Genomic DNA, 18,553 nt, shown 5'->3' with positions numbered 1-18,553 from the left:
AAAGCAACTTTTATACCTCAAAATCAATTTTATGTGGAAAAATTCTGCTCCTTTTCCATGGGCAGAGAGAGAATACTACTGAGCATGTGCATATTAAGTGTCATATCTCTAACTTGTTTCTGATTGGAGGAACTGAGTGTGTTACAGTGGCCTCTTTGGAAATGTAATAGGTTACAGATTACAAGTTGCCCTATTTAAAATATAATAAGTAGAGTAACAATTTCAATTACTTTATTAAAGTAATGTAACTGATCACGTTTGATTACTTTTTGAGTACTTTTCTAAATTTCTAACAAATGTTTTCAATTGTTAATCATTTTGAAAGATTTAGAGCAGGCACGGGGTTACTCAACACTGATTATGGTCAGACTTCCTTCTTCACTAGAAGAGTTTAATAGTTATGATACTGGTTTTGAAATCAAATCCTTGCACAGCTATGAGAGGAAACACTGGCAACAATGCCTTGGAAAAAACTCAAATAGGAAACAAAACAGTTATCAAATAACCATTAGGGTGGCCCTTATTTTTGGACTTTTGAAATCTTTTGCTCTCACCCACCCAGTCAACTCCCCTTCATGATAAATGGAAACAAACCAAATTTGGTAGAGATTGGATTATGTTTTGGATGTGTTCAACAAAGTTGAAATTCCGTCTTAATGACCATAAGAGCACGCTATAATAATTATACAAAACCACTAGTAAACTGTGTACCCTGACTGTGAATTAGGTTTAAAATGAAAACACAGAACAAGTATTGTTAGTCTTAACATGTTAAATTACATTGGTGCCTATAGCCTTGTGGGTAACACTCCGACATGTTCTGTAGTGCCATTTGACTTTAGGTGTCCTAAGTTTGACTCCCAGCTCTTAGACCTTTCCTGATCCCGTCCTGTCAGACCTTTATATACATTCTTTGAGCATACCGTAAATGACAAATTATCTGGATGGTATTTTGCATACATTACATACTTCAAGTGGAAAAACAAATGAGGGGGTTAGAGGGTAATATTTCCAATAAAAAATTTTTTTTTACCCCAATAAGGGCCACTCTAATAACCATGTGTCCTAAACTCCTGAAACACTGGTTTCTCATATTTTAAAGTAGTCAATACAATTTGGTAAAGAAATCAACCAAATCTGTGTGTGTGAAAGTATTCACACGTAACCCCCTTTGTAATCATTACCATTTTCACAAGTAACTGTAATTGAATTACATTTTTTCTCAGTAACTGTAACAGGCTAGTTACATTTATTTTGTAATTGAATTACATAATTCCGTTACATGTAACTAGTTACTCCCCAACACTGATAATGCAGAAGTAATAACTCTTCAATGCAAAATCGAATCTTAACCTCTAATATTTCCTTGCTAATTCTACAGAGAATCTACAGAGTCTTATGAACTCTTTACCACTATTTATTCTAGCACTCATCTTTAAACAGTCTTTTTAGAATCTCATATCACAACTGTACCTCGTTTGAACTCATTATGTGCACTGAAAAAAGGTTTCATTCATCCATTTAAAACAAATTTAGGGTAAAAAAAAAATATAGATGTGAATCATTACCCTAATTTTTTTTTTAATTGGGTGAATGAAATTTTTTTGATACTTTTCAGCACAATACTTCATTATTTTCCTCCTTCATAAGCCTGGCACGGCCCCAGCATAGCATGTAATAGTGGCATAAGTCAGGTATATTTCTCATGCACACACAAAACAGTGTACAAGTATTACATAGTTTTATGATTTATTGCCATTCGCATCTTTTTTGAGGGTTTTTACTTATTTTAAAAAGCAATCAATAACTATTAATAACTCTTACTCAAATACTCTGTATAGAAAAATAAGCAGGTTTGTGGTAGTTTTTTTAATGCAAACGAGACCAAAATAATGTACATATAAACAGTATTCATAGAGAAGCTTTTGACATTGTAGCAGGGTGAGGCACTCAATAAGAGACAGAAACCAATATGAGTGATGCTACAACTGACAGATCATACAACTTGAGAATCTGTCTATTAAAAGTCTTGTCATAGACACCTCCTTTTGAACAGTTATAAAAACATCTGAACCATCACAGCTGACAACACAACATCAGTGAACAATCCATACAAGAATACAGCACTGTTTTGCATTTATGGTGATAAAAAAAGGTGGTCAAATTGACAAGTCAAAATGGTAAATAGTAAAGTTTTAAAGCTCTGGTGTTCCCAGGATCCAGATAATATTCACCCATAAGCAAAGCTAAAGTAGTTTAAAAATCAAGCACAACTATTTCTCCCTGCATAGCTTTAAGTGTTAAGCAGCATCAGCGTAAGATATGCAACAATTAAATGCCTCTTTCTAATACAGCCTATAGTTTGGTCATAATGAAGTCATCACCCTGCCAGCATACCATCGTACAACAACAACAAAGAACATAATAATAGTAAGAGTGTACTGTAGTGATGGATAAATTAAAAGCTATTTGGCTCGATCCCTGTAGCTAATGCATATTGTTTAATTATATCATAAATTCTGCTTATATATTTTTAAGTTTCCAGACCCTCCCCGCATCCATCCATAACCTCTACAAAGATTGGCTCAATGATAATATTTATTTTCCCAAACTGTTTACTGTCCTCGTTTAGAAGGAGGCACAAGGTGATCAGGAAGATCAGCAGGTAACTCGTGACCTTCCAGCTTAACCTTGATGAGGTGGTTAGCTAAGGCAAACTCTTCGTCGTCCAGGAACCCATCATTATCAACATCAGCAAGCTTCCAGATCTTTCCTAGAACATTGTTAGGCAGCTTGGATTTGACCATCTCCTTCTTGGCCATGGCACCAGAGACCTTCCCGTTGACAGGTGACAGGGTGTAGAAGATCTCGTCGTAAGTTGGCTTGTCTTTTGCCACTATCCACTCCAGCTCATCAATGCCTTCACCAGCACCCTCTCCATAGCCATGCCCGAAGGGTCCATTCATGGTGCCATCAAAGGCACCACCCTGGACAGCCTGGCTGGGCATGGCAGCCTCCTCCTGCCGAACGAGGGTCATGAGTTTGGCGATATCATTGGCCAGCATATCCTCCACTGCTTCCAGCAGCTTGGGCTTCACTCCCTGAAACTTAGTGAAGTCTTGACCAGCGAGGACTTCCTAATAATGAGTACAAAAAAAGAAAAGGTCAAAAGGGTATTTTCTATCCTTATAGGGTGTGATAATATTTTTTAAACTAAAACTATTCTTAATAACTAAAATAAAACTAAAATCATTGCATAAAACAACTACCCCTCTTAAAACTTTATACTTTATTATTGTACTGTACTTTGAAACTCCTAACAAAAACTATATATTCAAATCATTTTCTGGGAGAGATGGGACTATTTCCATACCTGCATTTTATTGAGTTTAGGGAAATCACCAGGAGAGATCTGCTGTTCTTTTTCAATCCTTGCATAAATGTCACCCAGGTTAGCAATGAGCTCCTTTTTCTTATTCTCTTTCCCAAAAACATTTGGCATTTCTTTCTTCAAAGCACTGATGATGTAGGCATGAACCTAGAATTAGAGAAAACTGTTCTGTCATAATATTTAAAATAAATCCGTGTTATATGGATATATTAACGATTTGTCAAGCTGTAAAATTGAAAAATCTTGAAAAATAACATTAAGATATTATGCAGCAAAAACAGTGATAACATTCATAATAATAAAAAATGTTCCTTGAGCACCATATCAGTATATTAGAATGATTTCTGAAGGATCACGTGACACTGAAAACTGGAGTAATGGCTCCTGAAAATTCAGCTGTGTCATCACAGACATAAATTGCATGTAAAAAAAATTAATTAAAATAATTAAAAAAAATTATTTAACCTTGGATGGGTTAAATGCAGAGCACAAATTCCGGGTATGGGTCACTATACTTGGCCACACTTCACTTCACTAATTAAGTGATCACATGAGGACAGCATATACCAGATTACTAATTCAATCAAAAATCGTAAAAAAGTACTTTAAATTTTAAGTATGTGTCCAAACAACAACCCCTACATTACTATAAAACGAACTAACTAGAAAAGGATTTGTTTCTTACTTTGGCTAGACGGGCCCGTTTGATAAGGTCGTTCAGTTTGCGCAGTGCTGCATTTCGTGGAAGTCCTTGGATATCACGGAAAAGGTCTTGTTCCTCTGCCTCAAACAGTTTCCTGTTATCTGCAACCAGGAGAGGCTGAGCCCAGAAAGAGCCAATGTAGACTCGGATGACCTCTGGGGTGTTGACAATTTTACCGAGCGACCACATGAGGGCACCATACACCCGCATGAGCTGCTGGGTCCCGATCTGATCAGCTTTGTTGAGCACCACCCGCATCTTGTCCTCATGATTTTTCAGAGCTCGGATCACCTCTGAGAACTCATCTGAGATGTCCAACTTGTGTGCGTCAAAGAGAAGAATAATGCGGTCCACACGTTCAGCAAACCATTCGAGCACTGCAGCAAAGTCATAACCTGCAACAGAGAGAAGACATTTTTTCACATTAATAAGCAAAAAGTAATTCAGTTTACTGCAGAAGGAACTTGTTTGTGTACGTGATCCTTTCTGAAAAACCACAACCCAACACTTCTCTTTCTGGCCAGATAAAGAGCAGAGTACAACAGTCAACAGATGTGTAACCTAGAACTTCCTTATCTGGCCCACATCACTCCACAAAACCAACTAGACACAAACAAGCACAAATCCACAAACAGGCAAACTCACACAATACAAAATATAAAACGTGGTCTTCCTGTCCAACGAAACCCTTCATGTAACAGAACCCATCTCCTTCTCATCAGTCCTCTTGCATGACAATGCTATTGGATCATGAGGGTGGAGTACAGCTGGCCTTTTACATGATAAAGAAAAAAAAAAAAAAGGAAAAGAAACAGAAAATTTATGAAGAGGCATCTAGTTTACTACAGCCAAACTGACATCACATCTACTCATGCTGACAAACAGGAAAGAGAATAAATTGTCCCCCAGACACTCCTTCCTCTCCCATGGTTGGTTATTTTCTTGCATAACTGTTTAAAGTAACACAGGAAACAATGGAAATCTGAGTCAAATGTTTTTACAGTAGTCAAGGAGATGACGATGTGTCAAAAATAATTTTAAGATGCTGGGATATGAAACAAATGGAAAAAGTATGTGAACGCCACAAGAAATGCTAGAGATTTTCTCTTGGGTATTTTGACATCTTCAAGAAGCCAAACGCACAAGCTGCATGCACATTTTTACAACAAGGGCCAGCATAAATATTGCTAGACTCCACAAATTCGGATCACATGCCAAAAAGATGCTTATGAGATCTTGAGGGCAAAGGTTTAATCTTCAGAGATTTCTCTATATGCAATAATACACATGCTAAAGCCAGGATTTCCAGCCCAACTCTCTTGGTTACTGGGACAGATGTTACCAATTTATGTGTAGAGAGTGCGTGGAAGACAGGAAAGACTGCGTCCTTGCTCACAACAGTTTTGTCAACGTCAGCAGGATGTGAAACCTGGATCTGAATCCAACATGGGCGTGAACTCACTGATTCAGTGCTGCCCTTATCCACTTTTATCCATTACAACACTGATGGCAATACTGATGAAGCGGGTCTATTGAATTATAATATATGATGCTATAATCCACAGTATAAAATTTAATCTGCCCTCAAATAGTTTAACTCAAAAAAACTGAAATGTAATTTAACAAAATGTAAGAAAAGAAGCAAATACACTGAACTTATTTGGTATATCTTCCTAAAATGCATTTATCTTTTTCCCAGCAGTTATGAATTTACTGTGGGTACATAAACAACAAAAGAAGGCTTATTTAAGGCTTTTTATGCATATAAATCTGTATTCTTTTTCAGCAGGATCTATTTTCTCTGAGTGTAAAGTTGTCTTAACTACACTTAGAGCAGACACTGATAAGTTGATTGTGTATATATACACACACATCAATATGGCTGTTAAAGACTGTGATAATGGAGGTAGCTTAAGCTCATATCAGATATTTCACTCTATTTTTGCTAATGATATGGCTTTTCCAGTTCTTTGCTTGCTTTCCTTCTAATACTTTCCAAAAAACATATCCTTGTGTAAACTGTGGGATATCCTTGTTTACATAAGCATGCCACAGTAATTATGTTTGTTCCTGCACTAAAATCTGTGCAAGCGGGCACACAAATGCTGCAATTAATTAAAGAAAATTAAAATCCTAACATTGCTAATATCAAGACAATTTTATCAAGGCTAAATGTAATTTCCCTTTTGTTGATGCAGTTACAGTTAAACAAAAAAAGTTGTCACTCATTTATTCAATTCATGAACAAACAAACAAACAAACAACAAAGGCACAGATGAATGAATAAGACAGACTAAATGACCGACTGTCCATGCAGGAAACACTGTTCCGATAAGTAATAACTGTTTGGAAACAGAAAACACACAAGCGGTCTACAAAGATGGGCATGTTATGTACAGTTAATACAAGGCTAGGACTTTAAAGTTTACAACTAACACAAGGATCTTACCAACAACCCATAAATAGACATTTGGGTTCATGCTGGTCTGAAGGTTGGACCAGATGTCCGTTAAAAACCAGAGAGAAAAAAAATAAAAAAAAATAAAAAGGACTTTGGCTCAGTATGGAGAGCTAATCTTTAGTATTACCTCCACCCTGATAAGATCAAATCCAGACATTGACCCACAATCTTTCACACATTACACAAACACATGATGAGATACTGAGGCATTCATTTTAATTTTACAAGGTTTCGATAAAGGTTAACAGTGGAATCTGTACCTCAAGACCCTAGAAACAACTTATAATCTAATGCTAATAACTAACTGAAAAGGTTTAGTGTTTAGTAATGGGAGACCCTGCCCTGCAGTATCTCTGCAAAAAGGTTTGCTCATAACATATTAATTAATAAGTAGCAGCTGCTTCTAAAACAGATGTTAATGTTGCTTAGCAGACAATGGTTGCATAGCGGATTCACACCAGATGAATTGCTACAAACTGATATGACCTTGGGAGAAGCAATTGGTCAACAGAAGAGACGGACGGCAGCATGTGAGTGTTTTGCTTAATACTTGTTTGTAGGATACTTTTCTGGGGGAGATCTACAATGGCGCAAATCAAAAGATCTGTCAGACCAGAGTATGTATCAGTCTTTGCTTTCATCTTTCTCTGCTAAAGTCCATACTGCCAAATCTTCATATTTCCACAACAAGATCAACAGTGCTACAGACACACATAATCTCTTCAAAACATCCAATTCTCTCCTCTGTCCCCCTCCACCACTTCTATAACGGCTGATGTTTTTGCCACATTCCTCACAGACAAAACTAGAACAATCAGTGGTCAGTTCTCAGCCCCACACACACAGGACCTTGAACCAATCAAAACTTCTCCTCTCCAGCCATCCTACAACATGTCACAGGATTGTGCTCTCGCTCTGTTCGTCTCACTGACACATTTTTTGAGCAGATGATGTGTGATTGCTCCTTAGGACTCGTGGCCAGTAATGCTAAAGTGAAGTAGTTTCTGTTGTTTTTCAATGGCTCTCAAAGGCTGCGCATTTATTGCATGGACGGAGCAAAAAAATTTAAGTGTCTAAAGCATACGCACAGTTCCAGTGAATGATAAATGTGTTTTAACAATGTTGTTGAACTGAATGTACAAAGAAAACTGATAAAATAACCACAGCATTAACAACAACTTTGAAATAATAGCACAAGGTTTATCTGATAATCAGATGCATGAAAGTAGTGTTCGTGGCTATAGCAGACAGACATCGAGTGCATTTTCTTTCAGAATCATCATTCGCCGATGGAGAGGAAAAGTTAAATACTATAGCATTTTATTTTATGAAAATGATACAGAAGTTTTCACATTGAAAGAGAAGTGATCTCACGCTCATAGAACTTAAGAATCGGCAGGCTATATCTGCAGTTAATCTTAATAAAAAGCAGAATGAACTGATGAAACATTAAGACAATAAACACAAATAAATAAAATATGAATGATGCAGTGCTAATTGACATATCATTTATTACAGTACAGAAGCTAAAAAGTATGTTTTCTACCATATTCTGTGCAGAAAATTGATTGTTTGTAGTATATAAAACAATCATAAAATTGCCATTAGGACAGAATTATAGATTACAAATGATTGATTATTGTCCAGCAGTGTATTTGATTTCTTATAGCAAATTCAAAGTTAGAGATAAGAAAATAATTCCTTGTAAAAAAAAAAACAGAGTTATATATAATACATAAAATTATTGTATTTGACATTTCTGTCACTTCTGAAATGATGGCTACGTCCCTGGTGTCACAAAATGTTAGCCTAGACATAATACTTTTAAAGCTCTTTTTTAAAATCTTGGCTTACATAAATTTCTGCATATGCCATGTCATGCCATAGCATCTAACAATGGACAAGTGTTTTTTTTTCCTCTCTAACCTATGGTTCTGTAACCATAAAGGCTGCTGTGTAATTTGCCCAGACTAAGCATTTAAAGAATTTAGGGGAAGCATTTAAATAATCCTGTGAATGCATTTAAAGAATGCAGAATCTAATCGTTAATTGAATATAATTTAATTGTAAATCGAATCGAATTGAATCATTCTGAATTTGCAAAAATCGTTCTTGAATCGAATTGAAAACCTATGAATCGTGAATCGAATCGAATCGATTCACTGTCTACCCAAAGATTCACAGCCCTATTAACTAGTCAGGTTTCAGGAGTGGCCATTCAACGGAGACTGCACTACTTTGCGGACTGCAAAATCTGATTCCAAATCATCAGTTCTTATTCTGCTGGATCTAGCTGCTTTTGACACTGTTCCTCATCTTCACCCTCTCATCACTGGGCATCAGAGGGATACCACTTCTGATTTGAATCCTATCTCAGTGGTAGGCCATTCAGGGTGGCCTGGGGAAAGGAGGTATCCAAAGCACAGCTGGGGTTCCTCAGGGATCAGTTCTTGGACCCCTCCTCTTCTCTAGATACACTACATCACTAGGTCCCATCATACAGGCACATGGCTTCTCCTACCCATTGCTATGCTGATGACACAGCTCTATCTCTCATTTCAACCAAATGATCCAACAGTAGCTGCACAGATCTCAGGGTGCCTGGTGGACATCTCACCATGAATGAAAGAACATTGCTTACAGCTCAACCTGGCAAAGACTGAGTTTCTTGTCTTTCCTGCAACTCTTAACTCCACAGCATGTTTTCACCATCCAGCTAGGTTCTTCTACAATTATCCCATCAACTTTGGCCATAAATCTTGGTGTAATCTTTGATGACCAGCTAACCTTCAAAGACCACATTGCAAAAACTGCTCAATCTTGCAGGTTTGCAATGCACAACATTAGAAAGATCAGGCCCTTTCTAACAGAGCATGCTGCACAACTTGTTGTCCAGGCTGTTGTCATTTCTAGGCTGGACTACTGCCGTGCTCTTCTGGCTGGACTTCCAACAAGCACAATCAAACATCTATAAATGATTCAGAAAGCAGCAGCATGACTGGTCTTCAACAACCCCAAAAGAGCCCATGTAACATCTCTCTTTATCTCCTTGCACTGGCTACCGGTTGCAGCTTACATCAAGTCCAAGAACAGCCAGAGGCTCAGCACCCGGCCTACTTCCACTAACTACTACGAATCTACATCACCTCCAGGAGTCTGAGATCTGCTAGTGAGTGACGCCTCATGGTACAATCACAGAGAGGCTCAAAATCACTTTCCAGAACATTCTTGGAGAGATCCAGGATAGATGACCTGTATTTGATAAAAGTCTTTAAACCCACTGATCTCTCGTTTTCCACCTTCGAAAGCCAAATTAAACATACTTTTCTTAGTAATATACCAGCAGCATGAATGTGAAGAATATGGGAGGGGGCATGGAAAAGATGCGTGCATTCATTTGTGCTTGGAAGGAAATGAACCATTTCCAGTACCAGCCCATTTAAATGTGACTCCTCCACAAATTCCTGGATAGTACAGGGAGAGGAATAATGTAGAAATTTGAAATCTGCTATAATAATCTCTCTAAACAATAGCACATTCTCAAGGGATCCATCACACTGAAATTAAGTCAAAAGAAAGATCACTTAGGGATTCTTCATAAAAAGAAGCATTGCTTTACGCAGAAGATTACAGCATGAAATTGTGACAAAAGACATGCCCTGAAAACTGCACAGCCAACTAATCTAGCTGATGGACACAAGAGGTTCATCACTCTCAACAGATGTGATTTCAGATAATAAAAAAAAATAAAAAAGCAAAAATAAAAAAAAGAGGAGACAGAACACTGTAATAATTAACCTAAGCCTATATAGTAAAGCATTATGGGATACTATCAGTGAAGAAATTCAACACCCAGCCAAGGCTACTCAGCTATGAAGAATTAATGCAGGCACTGTGTACAGTAAACAGGAGAGGTACTAGAATAGAGCCCTGTGGAACAGCACCCAGTTTAAGACATGGACAGACATAGTGCAACATTGTGCATGCAAAGAAATCACTATGGAATCTGTGAATCTATAGCCCTACTCGGACAGTAATTGTTTCTCAGGGGAACGTAAGTGATTTTCACCATTTACAGGGGGTAACTGGCTCTCTCACCACCGACATAAAAAACCACATCCGAATGTTTTTCCTTACACCACCTCCGTAAAAATCCCCGGCCAAATTACCTACTGTTACACCAAGGTCATGTGGTAATTTAACTGCTGTACGAATCCACATCTCTGAGTTAACGAGAAGAAATTGATTCAAAATTCAGTGTTTAAATCCTTTTTTAGCACTCCCGAACACCGTAAGGGAACGTCATATTATATAGTATAACAATTTTATTTTACAGTTTGTGACTTGTAAGCAGTCTTCTGTGATTCACTGATCTGTTCTAAAGAGCAGGAGTCCAGAACCACAATATGGAAACCACATTGCTGTCAAGAATGAAGTGATAATAAAAAAAAAACTACAAAATTTTGAAAATCAAATACAGAGTGAGGAAAAGACTACATTAAAATAGTAAGCATGCTCATCCACTTCCAAATAACTGCATAACTGTGGCTAGTTGACCAAATAGCTGTCATTCCTAGCTAAATAGATCCATGTTTTTCAGATCAGTTACATAACCGATCATCATTCTCAGACAGGCCCAGATTTCCTTCCAAACTTATTGCTGTTGTATTATTTACACATGCCATCCAACTGACCCCTGGCTATATGCCATGCGAGGAAAGTGCTAGTCATCACCGGGTCATGGATCGTACCATGACCCGGTGATTACTAGCACCTTCCCTGTGTGAATGATTATATGTGTGTGTTTCTTGCCAATTAAATGCTTTTTTCTTCCTATGTACTTGATATGAGAGTTAAATACTCACATTTTCCATGTTTAGATAATGACACTAGCAGGGCTGTCCTCACATTTCCCTCCGACAGCATTTAATGACTGTAGCATTGGTAAAGAGGAAGCTCTGAACACAATAGAGCCAGAATCTTTAAATAAACGCATCTTGTGAAGAAACATACTTTCCATATGTACCACAAGCTTTGAGAATAGCTTTTATGGGTGAAAAAAAAAAATTATAATGGGAAATAACCCAAACAACTGAAAATTATGCTTTTAATTGTGATGATGGAACACACATGGAATGAATATATATAAGCATCAAGTTATGCATGTCTATTTCTTGTTTGAACATTTCTATAGTTCAGTTGTACTTTCATAAATTATTTAACCTTTTAACTGGCCTGTTAACTATTTAGTAGAGCAAATTTTGACAAAATTAATCTTAAAAAAAAAAAAAATTGTACTAAAATTTATTGAATCTCAATTCTGGTGCTTTGAAAAAAAATACAAATTTTCACTTCAGAATACAAGTGCAAGATTGAAATCACTAACTTTAGGAAATTTTCAAGTAAAATTATATTTTGTGCTTCAGAGAGTAGGCTACCTAGTGGGTAAAGGACAGAGTCCAATGATTATCGATGATTTTATTTGCACAAGACTTCATTTCACATATCATAAGAATGATGAAAGAAGCCTTAAACATCACAATCATCACTATCAATCTTTGTGACTCTCATTCTGCCTCAGAGTGAGGAAGAGGGCAAAGGGCAGCAAAAAGAAAGTAACCCTGGCCACTGATGTTACCGCTCTTGCTTATTTAATGAGTCGAAGCCATCGTGACTCTCACAGAGTATGAAAAATCACTGGGGTAAGTTCAGTGTGCAGCACATGGGATGCATCTCATATACTATGATCTCACAGGGCCATGTATCAGCCTAGAAATACTTTTACCATACATTAATGATGTTTTTACACCCTTCCAAGGCACTGCCAAGCTCTGGGGGAAAGAGTTGCTTATCAGAGGCTATATGACGACATATGAGATAAAGCTGTACAGTATGGAATACAAGAGTGCTCTAGAACACCTGGTTAGCGTCATATACTCATGTCTGCACTCCCTCATGGAGCTCAGAAGCAATTCTCCTATATGCATCCCTTCACCAGATCACTCCCTCATACAATAAAGTATGCATCGGTACCATCTTACAGTGATGCATACCATATTGAATATTGGTATTGGTATTGAATGATAATCATAATCTTGTACATGGTATTTATATGGTACACAAACATGCGCAAAGAATACCATGGTATTTGGCATTTTAAAAAATCATGCAAAAAATAGAAGAACCATGAAATAAAAAAATATTATATTAATTTAAAAAAAGCATCATTACGATGCTACATGATGTTAAAAGAACAAATTACATTTTGCAAGTGTGCTCTTGACTGTCTAGTGCAGACAGCAGGAAAGCCACTCCAAGAAAGATAACAAAGTGTGTCGACAAATACATTACTTACTCACACACACAGACTCAATAACACATAACTGAATCTTTGAACGTGGAAGCATTCACAAAGTCATCTTTACCGCACCCTCTCAGTTCTGTCTGTTTCCTGGCCTGAGCTGTCCCCCCTCTTTGTCAGACTGTTATCTGTAGATGCCACTCACCCTCTGATCACATTTACATGGTCTTCAGGGAAAGACAAGCAGAGGCATGCATGCAGATAGACAAGCACAGGAAAAGTCCTCAGCGGGACACCGGTTACCTCCATACACAATGCTCTCTTAGAGTTTTCTTGAATAAACAACATACCAACATGCACCATTGTCATTTCTGGGCCTGTAACAGGTCCAGACTAGTCAAGTATACTTCTAGGGAAGCTAAAAAAAATCCTGAAAAAAGATCTCCAGCAGTGCTCGATTAACTATTAAATACACCGTCTAAAGCATTAACTGACCATTTTGGACATTTTTGCATCACTTTTGTTTTCAGTGAAGGCTCAGATAATCATTCTGGCCAAATCACAGTGTTTGATGGGAATGGACAGTCCACATTGTTACTATAGATTAATTAGGTTTTAAACTTCCCTTCCTTCCTACAGGAAAAATTGCTATGGAAGGAGCATGAGTTTGTTTTGCTCTAACGTAAACAGGAGAACTAAAAATACTTCCCTCTTAAGATTCATATAATGCAAAAGCTAACTGAATTATCCTCCTTTCCTTTGCCTAGAACAAGTGCTACACACTCACAGCTGTCTATGTAAATGACGCTTGTATTAATAGTTGTGGTAACTTCAGGAAGGAAAGTCAGGGGATGGTAAAAGAAGTGACTATGGTAATTATAGAAAGTATTCAAATTTATATATATAAAAAAAACAAAACAAAAAACTGACCTCTGCTGATCCGCTGTTTCTCTCCGGACAGGATTCCAGGAGTGTCTATAATGCTGATGCTGTCCAACACTGGATTTGGCATCTGAGCACATATAAACCTGTGAAAAGAGAATCACACATTGAAAATTGACAAACATTTGAAACCAGACCTAGTGATTTTGCAGTAATGTTTTTAGTAGAACATGACTGATTGGAAGGAACTCCCTTCTCACTAGCCATATCTTATCATTCCAGTGCTTACCTCAACTTTTCCATTACCAAAAGCTTGCAGCTCATCTTTCTACAGTATGTGCTCCTTGTTTACGTGCCAACCCGTATGCTATTGCTATCATTTCCATGTCTTTGAAATACCTGCACATTGTAGTCATGCAACAACTATCCTCAGCTCCCCTACCACTGTGTTCCCCCTTGTGTATTTTACTTACTCCCTGCCTTTAATTTATTACAGAAAGTGAGCCATCACTTATTCCTTCCATGCTGCTACCTTCACTACTGCCAATCGTATCCCACATTTCCCTTCTCCTTGCATTCCACTTGTTATAAGACCTGCTGCCAGTTGACAAAGACAGTTTGTGTCATTTTGGCTAATGTTTTGAAGTGTAAATCCTAGTATTCAGGGCCAAAACAGACACGTGCTTCCTTGCATGTATCCAGAAATCCAACTGAACAAATGTACTTTTATTTTTGAAGAACTGAACAGTAAATAACATTTTGAGGTTAACGGATGACATTTAACTAATACTAGCCTGCATTCAACCACTTCACCTTTTGAAGTCAGGCTTCAGAGGTTCTGCAAACATCCTGCTGAAGTTAAAATTCACTTCCTGCACAATGCTAATTTATACACTACATATGATTTTTTTAAAGAAACTAATACTTTTATTTAAGATGGACTACATATCAGCACTAATTAGCCTGTGCTGTAGAACATGACAGGTCCCCAAGGCAACAACAAATTTGAAGATAAACTATTTTTCCCTTTGCTGATGTAATATTCAGTGAGAGTAATTTCTCAATCTCATTTTCCCTCTTTAGTTTATTCAAGATATATTTGAAATGCCAGATCCTTCCAGGATTTTATGTCCCAAGTACACCTCTAAAAAAAAAAAAAAAATCATGTTATTGCCATATTTACTGACTCTGTGTACAGAAAATTCAGATACCAAGCTGACAAGCACATAAATCCAATTGGCTACATAAAGATACTGTACATATCAGAAGAAACCTGTGTAGCGAGGTAGACAGCAGTAACGGTGTACAGTTTGTTGCATAACACCAGAGAGCACCACCAACCACAGCAATAACCGTAAAATAATCTTCAGCCTAGTAGAGGTTAAAACACCATATAGGCCTTAGACACATGCATATATTTGACTTTTGCTCTTGGGAAACAGCTTGACAAACACTACAGAATCTAGAATCAGCTACATGGTTCACAACAGGCCAGAGCCTATGAAAAATGATGAAAGCAGCTGAATAGGAGAAAGTGCATACTCAAGTTACACAGTCAGGAGTAGCAGGGAGAGTGGGGACGACAGCACAAAGGCGGGGCATCCATGTACTACTGGAACAGGGTTAATATGTAGCCTACTAAAATTCAGTGGTCACAAGGCGCACACACAAACACACCCTTGATACCTCACTAGTGACCTTCAATCTACCTTTGAACCTCTCCAACAAGGTCAGAGTGAAGACACAGGGAGGGAAAAATCATGCTGGATAAGCAATAAACAGCATAATATAAAGGAAGCTGGGATCAGAGGTTTGCAAATACCTCTATGGGACACTTTTAGAGTGAACGCTCTGAAATTGCAGAGTCAGTTCCTCAGATAATCTGTTCAGTGACTTAGCTGAGTCAGTCTTTTTTTTTACCTCTTGCTAGCCTATTAAAAAAAAAAAATCACTCAAATAAACTCGGACTGACAAATTACTAAAATCCTGTTTTTAACGACTAGAGCAGCACCTACAGATCAATTCATGGCTGCAATAAGAATACACTGCACTTCTCAAGAAACCTTGATTTGACCTTAAGATGACACACATTGTCAAGGTGAGTTCAGGGAGGGAGGAGGAATGAAATCTTTAACTATTCTCCTCCCATTCATGAGTGACTAGTCAACCTAATAATTGCACAAACTGAAAAACATTCCCAGATTTTCTATAAAAGGACATTTTTGTGGAATAAACGCTTCATTCTGCCAGCCCAGGCCTGTTGGGGTGTGAATATGATCTGTGCATATGAACCCTCTTGTTCAAGCATTGACCAACATGAGGTTCTAGATAAGTGGGGCATTTTGTAAAGCTCTGCAAGTCTTCATATCTACAAGCAGCACAAAGTAAAGGGAGGTACTAGTGCTTGAGAGAAGACACACCCACATCTGCTAAGTCCGAAATGCACTACAGCGGATCTACGTGACATGTTGAAAAGACAAGTGTGAGTTGAACTGATGCACCATTGTAAACGCCAACTCTTCTCTCTTCATGGCATTGCTTATGGAGGGCCCCATTCCCAAGAGCTTGATAAAAAAAGACCCCTTAATGCCTCAGCAGCTGTCAAAACCAGTGTCAGCTGACATTCCTCTCAGAAGGGGGAAACAAAAACTAATGAGCAAGAAGTTGAGTGCACACAAAATATGGCCTTAATATCCTCAATAATTGGAATACAATGAAATTTTTTTTCATACTTTAAATCTCAGATTCAAATGCCTTAAGGCTATTTTTGGGTGTGACAGCAACTACATTTAGAAGTGTATGCCAACAAAGGTTGTGGGGATTATAATGAGACAAATCACAGTCTTCAAAAACTAGACTTCAAAGAAATATGTTTGCAGGGGGTGAACTTGTTAGAAATTTTACTACTACCAAAAGCTCCACCCTTGCAATACAAGCACTAGCTGGCAACTCCTGCATGCAGAAACAGACCTAAAATGAAGTGCAAGAGATTCCATTTTCAGTACAACACAGACACCCTCTTCAGCCTAATGGCTAGTTTTTGACGTTTCCATCACTATAAAAGTAATCCTGAGAATCATATGAACACAAAACTTGACAACCTCTTGACTGATCAGGAAAACAACACCCACAACAGCACCAACCCTCAGCAAAGAAAACCTAAGATAAAAAAAAAACTGCAATGACAGATCAACAACGTAAACACTGTTTTAGTTTATTTTTAAAAAGAACGGGAAAAAAGTTTATCAAAAATGAATGAATGAATGAAGATCTCACCTGTTCAGAAAAGCGTTTCCAAAGGCGTTGAGTTTTCTGAATGGTTTCTTGGGGTCAACCACTAAAGCATTGCCCGGGATGAGACTCTCCTGATCTCCGTGCATCACCGCTATGAATGAATCGGTGGTGGGTTCGGGGCCTATGCGCATCCCGGGGAAATCCTGCTCCATCAGATGCCGAATAAAAGTGGTTTTCCCCGTGGAGTACTGGCCCACTAAAAGAACCATGGGCTTGTTATCGAAATCAGCATCTTCCAGAGCCGGAGAGTGGAAGTCGTGGAAGCGGTAGGTGTCTTCCAGGGGAAAGAGTTTGGTCCGGTAGAGCCGCTTCAGCCCGTCAGAAACCGTCTGAAACAGTTCGGGGTCCTTTTTCTTCCCGTCATTGTTCGCCCAGCGGAACATCTTGCACAATGTGTAAAATAATCTTCTTACTTAAAGAAAAAACACTTTCGGGGTTGTGTAAAAAGATCTTCTCTGGCTCTAGACAGTTTAATCCACGGTTCGGATGAATGAACGGTCCGGTGTCAAGCGGCGGACTGCCAGCGTGGTGGGTCTGTCCCGTCAGCTGTTCAACTAACTGTTGTCTTTTTATTCACTTATTAAATTTCTTCTGACTTTGCCTGTTTCTGTAAATCAGCCTATAATTAGCTGTCTCTTCAGATGCGACCTTGCAGCAGACTGTTCTCTTTTATACCCGCTGGAGAGGCAGTGCTCAGTTGCTCTCTGGAGTCCCGCAGCTCGAAGCGAGCAGCTCTCTGCGCATGACACTGCAAGCTCTTGCCCCACAACAATTTATTACATTACTACCGGAACTCAAGGGAACTTCCAAAGTAAAAAGGCGTCACCCTGCCCAAATTTGGGTTTTGTGAAACACAGCTGACGTTAATTACTCAACAGACAGGTTTATAGGTTTATATAATAATGAAACTTGTTTTTTCGTTTTCTTTTTTCTAACAAAGAAATAATGTTTATATTTATTAATCTGTGTGCTGCTTTATAACTTGCAACTATTCTTTAATGTTAAATTGGCAAAATTCTGGCATTCAAACAACAAAATGAATGAATCAATAAATGAATGAATAACTGCATAGACATTTACCTCATTCCATACTGTATATAAGTGTAAAGAATTATGTGCTTCGCTCACAAGACTATTATCTTTTCAGCATCGTACTAATATGGGACAAACAGGCATTTAGTTATGCTGCTCCAATTGATTGGAATCAACTACAAGATAAGTTATGCTTAAAAGAGTTGGTATCACTAAATTATTTTAAATTCAAAGAAATATGTTTGCAGGGGGTGAACTTGTGAGGGCGCAGCTGTGAACTAATGGTTAGAGAATTGGACTTGTAACCAGAAGGTCGCAGGTTCGAGTCTTGGTGCTGGCAGGAGTTGTAGGTCGGGGGAGTGAATGAACAGTTCTCTTCCACTCTCAATACCCACGGCTGAAGTGCCCTTGAGCAAGGCACTGAACCCCCAGTTGCTCCCCAGGCGCTTGATATAGCTGCTTACTGCTCCGGGTGTATGTTCACTTCTC

The 18,553-nt window shown here is 38.1% G+C and overlaps 1 protein-coding gene across 1 annotated transcript; it reads right to left on the bottom strand.

Annotated features, from left to right (window-relative positions):
• Positions 1-1,854: 1,854 nt before the first annotated feature.
• On the bottom strand, positions 1,855-17,798 carry ehd1b (EH-domain containing 1b). Its single transcript, XM_019111573.2, has 5 exons — positions 17,015-17,798; positions 13,787-13,884; positions 4,077-4,489; positions 3,374-3,538; positions 1,855-3,137 (listed from the first exon to the last, which is right to left on the bottom strand). The coding sequence occupies exons 1-5, from the start codon at positions 17,413-17,415 to the stop codon at positions 2,616-2,618; spliced, it is 1,599 nt and encodes a 532-aa protein (XP_018967118.1). The 5' UTR covers positions 17,416-17,798; the 3' UTR covers positions 1,855-2,615.
• Positions 17,799-18,553: the final 755 nt, after the last annotated feature.

Source organism: Cyprinus carpio, chromosome B10, assembly GCF_018340385.1.
Source record: "Cyprinus carpio isolate SPL01 chromosome B10, ASM1834038v1, whole genome shotgun sequence".
Classification (NCBI taxonomy): Eukaryota; Metazoa; Chordata; class Actinopteri; order Cypriniformes; family Cyprinidae; genus Cyprinus; species Cyprinus carpio.
This window is presented reverse-complemented; position numbering and strand designations above follow the sequence as displayed.